The sequence below is a fragment of the Bidens hawaiensis genome, unplaced genomic scaffold (genome assembly GCF_021521415.1).
Source record: "Bidens hawaiensis isolate Kalapana, Puna unplaced genomic scaffold, B.hawaiensis_p1.1 tig00033495_1, whole genome shotgun sequence".
NCBI classification, from domain to species: domain Eukaryota; kingdom Viridiplantae; phylum Streptophyta; class Magnoliopsida; order Asterales; family Asteraceae; genus Bidens; species Bidens hawaiensis.
The window spans coordinates 87,704-98,369 of NW_027495738.1; the positions used below are offsets into that span (position 1 = coordinate 87,704).

General features: G+C 32.8%; 1 protein-coding gene and 1 pseudogene across 2 annotated transcripts; one reads left to right on the forward strand and one right to left on the reverse strand.

The window, feature by feature from the left end:
- Positions 1-3,692: 3,692 nt before the first annotated feature.
- On the forward strand, positions 3,693-5,485 carry LOC143584922 (WAT1-related protein At5g40230-like; annotated as a pseudogene). The gene is made up of 6 exons (XR_013144458.1): positions 3,693-3,773; positions 3,821-3,963; positions 4,012-4,225; positions 4,327-4,485; positions 4,776-4,927; positions 5,016-5,485. The product of XR_013144458.1 is annotated as a WAT1-related protein At5g40230-like (transcript).
- Positions 5,486-6,317: 832 nt separating this feature from the next.
- On the reverse strand, positions 6,318-7,403 carry LOC143584924 (MLP-like protein 423). The gene is made up of 2 exons (XM_077066843.1): positions 7,165-7,403; positions 6,318-6,722 (listed from the first exon to the last, which is right to left on the reverse strand). The coding sequence occupies exons 1-2, from the start codon at positions 7,349-7,351 to the stop codon at positions 6,451-6,453; spliced, it is 459 nt and encodes a 152-aa protein (XP_076922958.1). The 5' UTR covers positions 7,352-7,403; the 3' UTR covers positions 6,318-6,450.
- Between the last annotated feature and the right edge of the window lie 3,263 nt (positions 7,404-10,666).

Here is a 10,666-nt window from a genome sequence, read left to right on the forward strand (position 1 = left end):
TTAAGGAAGGTTTTAATTGAATTTTTTTAAGTTAGAAAAATTATGAATTAATTAAAGGTTAAAAGATAAGTGTGCCCCTTAGCACAAAAATAGGCCAATTAGGTGCTATGTGGCACACTAATCATTTTTATTTATTATAATAGTAGATGAGTGAGACCCCTTTTAAATTTTAAGATGTACCACCTTTATTGCATTTTGTACAAGTAGTAATACATATAATTTTAAAAATGTAAGGGTAAAATAGTTTTTGCCTATTCAAAAGTAATATACAATAATGATCCTTTAACTTTAATAAAGTTTTGTTAATATATTAAGTTGTTACACATTTCCCTCTAATTATTAACCAACTACCCCCACGACATTTTAACGACCGCAATTTTTTCACACGTTAATATTTTTTTTAAAAAAAAATTACACCATAAAAATGAGCATTTTATTATCTTTAATTTGAGTATGGTATTGCTATAATTTATTAATTTTTAAAAAACTAACATGTTACATGGTTACCGGTTATTACCAGCAATGGGTCGGACATGTTAGACTAATTGTGTTGGAACGTATTAGGGTTGGAACAAGTTAATACAAAAAGGGTTAATTAAGTTCATGTTGGGATGAGTTTAGATAGAAAGGGTTCTTGTCAAAACGGGCTAACACATTTCCGGGTTGGAACATGTTCGTCTAAAAGGATTGGGTTAAAAGTAGTTTATTTGAAATTATCGTACATTTCATCTTCGCTTCTTGCTTGTCGCCACCTGTTATGCGCGTTCAAGCATCAGTTACGTGGATGACATTGTTTATATATACCGAGTTGCTCGTGTATAGGCATTTTGTGGCGCGTTTATTGGCACCGGTTACACGCCCGATGCCACATTAAATGCATACCAACGTCGGGTTACACACATACCGTTACGAGGTTACAAACATACTAACACCGATTGCGTTTGTGTGTTCACCGCTGCATCACGTGAACAACTGACTAGTTTTTCATTAAAGTTGAGATTCCATCATAATGGTCATATATATTTTACCAATCATGTTATGGTCTAAAAGCTAAAAAACTGTAAATTATAAATAACTGTAACATATTTATCTTGGTTTGAATGTTTGATAAAGCATGTGTTAGTGATATAATATAATTGCAAAAATTAAAACATCAATGTCAATAAAATGACAACGATTTGTATCAAACCTAAAGTCCCCGAATCTCAGTACTCTATTTTACATGATACATATATTTTTTTAACTTAGACCATCCGCAATCGGACGTTAAACCATGCGTTTTGGAGTATAACGACTGGGGCACACCCCCCTGGCGTTTTAGCATAGTGTTTTGACAATAGCGTTTTTTACAAAACTCCCGATATGGCACAAACTTTAAGAAGAACACTGTTTGCTGTTAGATATGTTGCTGCTGGAACTCAGTTTCCGATCAGGTTTGTCGCCGGAGACCATGTGAGAGGATGAATCAGCGAGCATTCCCGTGAGTGGTGACCGGTAAGGGTTTTGTTGGCTGGTGGTGGTGTTATGGTCGTCCGATGTTGTTGACGGGATTGATCTTCCGATGGATGGGCTTTCCGGCCAGCTTTGTTGTTACCTTTACGACGAGGATGAATGGTTTTTTTAAGTGGGTAGGTAGGTGTGAGGGGAATTTTGAAAATGAGAGAGGTTTATTTAAATATAATATTTAGATAAAATATTATTATTTTGTTTACTTTAGATAAAAAGTAAAATGAAAAACAAAAAAGTGTAAAAGTGACTGTGTGTCACGTGGCGCATAATGCCCATGAGTATAGAGTTATGACTACTCCCTCTTTTGCAAATAAACAACTTTGAGTGGACGTCACGTGACGCATAACGCCTAGGGGAGGGGCGTTATGACTACACATGGTTTAGACCATGCGTAGTCAAAACTAAGCAAACTCAGAACAATTTTACGTCATGTGACGCTCAGTCAGCATTTCAAAGTTTTGGAAAAAACAAATGTAGTGGGAAACACCTATAACTCTCCCAGAATCATTATTTTATTCCTCCTCTCCCTCTCTCTCTCTCTCTATATATATAATTGCATACCATGAAATCATACGTGTCACTCTCAGGTTGCTCCCCTCATTCTCTAGAGCCACCAAATTGCTTGATTTTTAAATGGAGGCTTCTCATGCATTTGACCTGAATTCGGGAGGTATGAGTCTTATCAAACCCGGATAGTCTTTAAATGGGTTATAGCATCTCATTTATTTTTGAAACTCTTTCATAACCAAACAATAATTTTTGCGGGTCATGGGTCTCACCAAACCCGGATAACCCTTAAACGGGTTATAACATCTCATTTATTTGTGAAATAATTCCTTAATTATCAAAGAATAATTTCCACGGGTTATGGGTCTTACCAAACCTTAATAGCCCTCAATTGGGTTATAATATCTCATTTATTGGTAAACATTCATCGTTAAACCCTAATTTAATTTATCTCTTTTACATATTCTCTGTTGTTGTTCTATCATCTCCATCGCCAGTTAACTTTCGATACTACCCACAATCATCAACTACATCAACGTCCCCTTTTTCATTAGACAAATATTTGTGTTCATTTAAAAAAATCAACATGCCTGTGTTCGTTTATGTTTGTTCGTTAAAAAACTAAAAAACATACACATCTCAATTGAAAAAACCCAAACGCGAAAAATATAATAACAAAGTAATATATATGTATTAAATTAAAACAAAACTACATTAAAAAATAATATGAATAAACTCCCGTAACACGGGATGATCAATATATATATATATATATATATATATATATATATATATATATATATATATATATATATATATATATATATATATATCACAACTCTCTTCAAAACATGGGCCCTTGCAAGTTATGTACATAACGTCACCTAAAATACCCGCTCAAAACGTTGTCCATAATGTCTGGGGGGCGGCGTTCCTAGGCATTATATATGGCTTCAAAACGCCACTATAAGGTCACCACTATGGATGGACTTACAAAAGCCGGTCTTTGAACTTAAAGTTTCTCTACACTTACAAAACTAATGTATAGATTATTTTTATATGTAAACTAGCTTTAATAATTCAAAATATTCCTCATTGACCAATAATAACTCATACCAAGAATATGGCCAATTACACTTTTAACATTCATTTTCATTATCATAGGTAATTCCAACCCGTTAACAAGGTAACTTATCTCCATGTAACTTTGACTTATGTCTTTTCAAAACACAACATGTTGTGTGGTGAAGGACTAGTTCAACTACAGACTACACAGAAGAGCGTGTGTTTCTACTTTATACCCTAGGATTAAATTAGTTGTGAAATAAAGAGATCAACCTAGTCAAAGTGGTGTGAAAACATAAAAGATGCTTACCCGGTCAAAATTGTTGGATGAAAGAAGAAAGCTTATTAGCCCAATTTGTTATTATTTATTTAATTAAAATATACATATTTATTTATTTTGTGTTGAAATGAGATCTTAAATACAGCATTTAATTTAATGATGAGTAAACAAAACGTAATACTAATATAAATAATTAATTGCACCTTTCAAGTTGATAATATACCAAACTCCCCATCGAATCTTGAGAACACCAACAACTACTTAATTAAAAAAATAAAATAGTAAAAGTGAGTTGTGAAGTGGTAGGTACGGTTGAGAGGAGTACGGCGGCATGGTGGCAACACAGGTTGCTGATGGCATGTCTTTTATCTTCTACTCCAACGCCATTGCTTCACTATTTCTCTAGCAAACCATAGGTATGGTTAAGGGCATTCTTATTATTAAGAAAAAAAAAAATACAATTCTGATTTCTATTGCAGATCCCCTACTCGTCCTCCGCTTACCTTTAACATCGTCATTGGATTTTTCCTTGTTGCTCTTCTCGGAACTACATTGTTGAATCTCATCCCAGGTTTTACATTCATACTCGCCGCATTATTCAGGTAAACATATCTTATATCTTATCATTTGATTTGAATTTATGGTTCTAGGATGGAAGTGATCAACATTAAACGTGTATCAACTCTAGTGTCTATTGCAGGGGCTATCATCATGACTCTTTACCAAGGCCCATCAATCATACCTTCACACTTCAAATCTAACCACCATCTTCTTCTTCTTCTCACCCAACTCTCAGATTGGGTGCTTGGAGGAATCCTTTTAACCATTGATGCCATTTTCGCTTCTATGTATATCATTACACAGGTGAAACTGTCTCTACATTACTATTGTATTTGATCACCATTTCTGTATCATCATTTTGATGTTTTCTTCTAGCTAATTACATGTTTCTTGCTGTGTTTCAGGCAATTGTTCTTAAAAAATACCCTGTCGTCATCAATTTGATGTTTTCTTACTGTCTTATCTGCACCGTATTATCAGCTCTAGCTTCTTTCATTGTGGAAACTGACCTAAGCAGCTTCGCTTTACAGCCTAATACGAGATTGTTTTCCGTTCTTTATTCGGTGAGTATATATGCTCAATCTTCATAAGAAATTGGAAATTAATTATCATTTCTGCAGCCCTACAATTTTGTTTTCTTTTATTTCTAGACTTTGTTTATTTTTTAGAGCTATATTTTTTTAGAAAAGTCCTTTTTATGACCTGATCCAATCTGGCCCATTCAAATTTGTATCAACCGTATTTTATCCCTACCAAAAACTCTTGCATCCGCTACTAGTGTGACATCTTTATATTTTTCAAATGTTATTATTACTTTTGTTTAGTTTTGGTGCGTTCTTTGTGGATTATGTAGGGGATTTTTGGGTATGCATTTCTAGTCACAGTTCAATCATGGTGTGTACGAAGGAGGGGCCCGCTCTTTGTCGCTATGTTTCATCCGGTTGGAATTGTGATCGCGAATTTGATAGGTGTCATCTTCTTAGGTGACGGTTTCTACCTTGGAAGGTGAAGATGTTTTCATGTTATTTGTGTTCATGTTTCTAGTTTGTTACATTACACACTTTAATCTTAAACGCTCGAACAATATGTGCAGTTTGTTGGGATCAATTATTGTTGTGATCGGGTTTTACACTGTGATGTGGGGAAAAGCCGAAGAACAAAAGATAGCGGGGGCACACTCGAGTGCGTGCTCAAAATTGGATGATAAAACAGCCCCTCTCTTGCAAGATGTTGAGGAGCAAAGCACATCGCCCACACCATAAACTCTGATGTGAGGTACATAGAATCATATTGGTCAACACGTGCACGGATTGGTGATAGGGGGTCGATGAATGACTCGCATCTCACCAAATTATGCAATTTATTAGTCATCACATTATTAGTTTTGAATGTCTATATATAAATAATATAATTTCTTAGTTCTGAGTTTGATACAAATTGTTAGAATTCCCTATGAAATGGAATTTTTCTGTCATTCAATAATATATCATTTTGCTTGAGAATTCTATCTTTGTTTATCTCGTTTAAGAACTCGAGAACAAATTGTTTCCAACTTAGGTAGAATGCCAGAATGACATGGGACAATAACCCGTTGTTGTAATCATATACAGATCATCGGAGCAGGGCCGGCTCCGAAAAGACGAAAAAATTTTTGGGCCAAAGGCGAACTTTTTTGGGGCCTTAAGTAAAAAAAACATTTTGTTGGGTTTAAACAATTTAATTATAAATGGGCTTATTTGATTATGATTTAAGTTGTGTAAAAAACTTTTGTATAAAAATAAACTTAAAATTGTCTCAAATAAGATTAGAACCCACAACCTTTTGGTTAGATGTCATACCCCTTTATCATTAGACCAAGCTAGTGGTTATGTAATTGTTTTGAAACATTGATTATACACATGTTTTTGATAAATATACATATAGTTTTTTAAAAAAAATTTCGGGCCTAGCGAGGTGTCGGGCCTGTGGCCGTCGACTATCCTGCCATGCCTCAAAGACGGCCCTGCATCGGAGTGTGCTAGACGTGTGGAAAAACAACAATGAAACTCATATTGACTTACGAGATTTTTTTGAATTTTCATATTCATCTAATAATAAGGTCGTAAGTTGTCACAAACTCATGCAGTTTATTAGCTGTCCCATTTAATTTCTTTGTTGTCAAATTGAAAAGAAATGATAGAAGCACCGTATAATGGTTTAGACATTGAATATTATATCATCTTATTTTCTGTGACGTGTATTTCTCTCTTGCTTGCTATTTTTGTTTCCGCTCATGTGATACGTGACAGACTGCTACGTCAATCGGTCAACTTGGAATGTAATTCCGAATCCAAAGTTGTATAGTCTGTTTATTTTGTAGAAACTGGGGCTTGATATTAGATAGTAGAGTAAACAAAGGAGACTTCACTGATTTATTAATATTAATATTGTTCATAAACATATATCAACTTAGGTAAATGCAAAGACATGCATACAAGCAGCAAGCAGGGTATGCATTTTATTTATAGCAAACATTACAAACTTGTATTTCATGCTTTAAGGAGGTACTCGTCAATCTCCTTGAAGTTCTTGGCAGCGAAGTCTCTGATCAAGTCAGGATTAGGAACCTCATGACTTGCTTTCTCAAACTCACAAAGCCACTTCACAAGGCTTCCTTCTCCCTCCGGAATCACCTCAAGACTAGCCTTGAAGTTGTTGTAGTATTGCAGCATGTCCCCATCAATCACACTGTATGCCACTTTCTTTTTTGCTTCATCAAGCTCCTCAATCTTCTCTTTCGCAGATTTCACCACCGGCGATCCTGTTTTCAAATTATAAACTTGTTTGTAATATATTTCACGGTTGACGTTAATTACAGAATACTAAATTATTGCCAGAACAAACCAAGCAATCGTTTTATTGACATGTTTTTATTAAGTTTTCAACTGTTACATGTATAGGTTATCTATAGGTAATATTTTACTTATTTTTAGATTGAATAATCAGGGCGGGTTCTTAAGGCGCATCCTCGGCCGAGGCCCGTTTATTTTGGGGCCAATAATATATATTTATATTTTTTAAAAAGTAAACCTTATATAATATAATTGGATTTTGATCATCTTAAATGAATCTAGCCTAAAATATTTATTCATAGTCCATTTAGTTTAGGTTATTGGGCCAAATCAAAATTCATTTGGTAAAGAATGTTAGGAGAGTTTCATGAATCCTCGATCTATTATTGTTGTATTTGATTTACAATATACCTTCGGCAAAGTAAACCATGCGGACGGATCCAACGCTTCGGCCATTGCCTTCAACAACATCAACGGATTTGTAGAGATCGGAGCAGACTTTAGGGAAGATGTTGGCAGAGTCCATGATGCTTTCCCAGAACTTATCTGCAGCAGATTTCACCTTCACTTCAACATCAAGCTTTCCAGTGGTTGCCATATCAGCAGCTTTGTCACAAGTCAAAAGATGATTGAAAAGTAGAGAGATTATGAGAATATATATTAACCATGATATGGACCTGCTTATATAGTGACAATGGGTTGAATGCATGGTTTAATGTTATGGGAGTGGGTGGTTGGTAATTGCATTAACTGTGGAGGTGATTTTGGGACATTAAATAGTCAAATTCTCAAATATTATGTTTACACCTTTGTCCAAAGGGTCAAGCTAAACTTTACATCCTTCTTTACTTATCATGCCATTCCTCTAAACTTTGACTCTCTTCAGCAATTTTATTTAACATATTATTACCCTCTAACATTTTTTAAATTTTATGACATCTCTTTAAAAGTTTTATTTTTTTATTTCTAGAATGTTTTATTTATTCACTTATTTATTTTTGTTTTTTTCTTTTTGTGTTTATTGTCTTTGATCATAATAAATTTATTATTATCACTGTCAATGCATTATTGATACTAATATTGATATTTTTTAAAATAAAAAAAATATTAATAATATTTACGATGATAATAACAAAAATAATGAATAATAACATAATAGTTTTTAATTTGATATATTTAGTGGAGACTATTAAATGAAACAAAACGTTGAAATGACTAATATGTATGTAAGTAATGTTATGTGAAATTGATAATTGATTTGATAAGTTCAAGGGGGTGTACGTTTAGTAAAAATCGTATGGAAAGAGGGGGGGGGGGGGGTGTTATCTTTAACACCCTTATCCAAAATATACAAGTTAGCTTAGTTGACTCAAAGTTCTTTACCAAGTTCAAAAATCGACGTTAGCTTGGCTCGTTTATTGCTCGAACGAGCTTGTGAGTTTGAACTTCGAAGTATTTATAAACTTATTAAAAATAATTTTATAAACTAAAAGACAAACTCCCCCTATGTTTTTCATTTCACACTCAACTTTTAGCTATATATATATATATATATATATTTTTGCAAACGGTGTTGATACTTGTTCATATTAATATATTATGAAATAGTGTTGAAGTTAAATGTAGGGGCTAAAGTTGATGAGTAGGCAGTTGGTGAGGTGCAATAAGTATAGGAGGCTAGGCGGTCATTTATGAGGTGGTATTCATAGTTTTATTTATGTTGTTAGCTTTTATGAAGTGTCGGGTCTGCAAGTAATTCATTCACACCTTTAATGAAAATTTTTGAGCCTTAAGATACAAAATGAAATAGAGGAAATGATGTTGCATATATAAAATAGAGGGAGATCGCACGGTTTGCAAGTCACTTACGGATTCAGAATTTTTTTTTTCACCGAGTCACTAAGTTTCTAAAATGTTTGTTTAAAACTTATTTTTGGTACGAGTTTGGGCTATCATAGTATTTTTATTTTTTCTTTTGAGTAATAAATGTTGGGCGCTCTTGGTGTATACTTAAATTCTGAAATGTGGTCCATATCTTAGTTGTATTATCTTACCAGAAATACTGTAAATTTATCTACATATATTAGGTTTTTAAACAAAGTTTGCGAATAATCGATAGTTCAAAATGACTAAATTAATTTGAAGAGAAATCAAGCTAAAACGATACATATCAAAATGATCAAATTAATTTGATCGATTAGTAAAATGTTTGAAATGCAACTTCATTATAAAGATCAAATGTGATGGAAATTGAACAACATGGTTGAAATAATTCTCAATATAAATCATATTAAAAGGTTGGTTTATAGGCTAATTATATTACGTGGCTTCAAATCTTCAATTAGCCATCACTCATCACTCGAGTGCAATGACTACAATCATCAGTTGGGCTACAATTAAATTAAAGATGGCCCATGATAATATTATTTGGTGTGCGGCATTCTCATGCAATATGATAATATTATGTGACAGAAGTTTGCAAATTAAAGAATGAGATTATGAGTGTAAATTATAAGTTGAAGAAAGAAAATGTAATGATTTTTGTAATTTGGGGAAACAAAGTTTGCCCATATTTATTTTTTAATATTGTTGAATTGGTTATGAGTAGATGAGAGAAAAAACTATAATCATAAAAGTATAAAAAAATATTATTTAATTAAACAGGAGAGAGAAATATAGTGTTTTAAGTGTAATTATAGAGATAGAGATGAGAGATATGTTGGAAAAGCTCTTAAAAGGTCCAAAAGGTAAATTAAAATGAAACGAAACACAATTTTCAAGGGGAGTGTTGGGCTGATTATTATCGGCATTCTTGATTTGTAGTGTTTATATATATACTAGGTTAGTAGCCCATGTATTATACAAGCTAAAAAATGATATAATGTCAATAAAAAAATGTTTACATATTCGATACAAGTTATATGTGAAATCGAACATAAAATATATGTCATAACATATGAAACAATTATAATTATTTATAAAAAATCCATAATGCCAAATAATTTTAGTAAGGTATAACAATTTCTCATAAATGAAATCATATATTACAATAATTATAATAGTGACGAAGGATTATAACATAAATTGTTCATAAAGGAAATAATTCAATGGAAAAAGTCTCCATCGGGTTTGAAAATACCGGTTGTTTCAACATACTTGTTTTGCATCAAATATGAATCTAAACCGCTCGTAAAAATACATGACTAATGAATTAACTTTCAAGTTAGAAAATACTATCCTTTAAAATAACCTGTTTCGACTCAAACTCATTTTGATCATAACTCTTTTTTACCAGCCCGTTTTGACCCGAACTAATCTGATACGCTTTTAAAACAACTTGTTTTGACCCCGACTTAGTTTACTCAAAAAATACATGGACCTAAACTTTTTATGAACCAAACACGAACCCGACCCGTTTGTTTAAATTAATATAAAACTAAGAACACATGAATAATAGATTTAATTTTTAAGTTAGAAAATACTATAATTTAAAAAAACACTAGTCGAACTGAATATATTCGAATTATAACCCTTTTTGACACGTGTGTACATACTCAATTTGATATTCTTTTGAGACAACCCGTTTCGAATCGAACACTTTCCGTTCATAACCTGTTTTGAGCCGAACTATTTTTACTGAAAAACCATTGACTTGAACTAAATATGTGTCTAACCCGCTTAAATTAACATATAAACAAAAAAGACATAAATAATAAATTTGTCTTTGTTTCTATATAGAAACTTTTGTGTAACATTATAGCTTTTGCATTTGTCTTTGAGAGTCAAGCAAAGCAAGAGGTTGAATCTTGCACACACTCACATATAAAATAACCATGACCATCTTTTAGTTGACATTGGTCAAGCTTGCTCATTAACATATAGAGAAACGACCTTAGTTGCCGACTATGAGCGG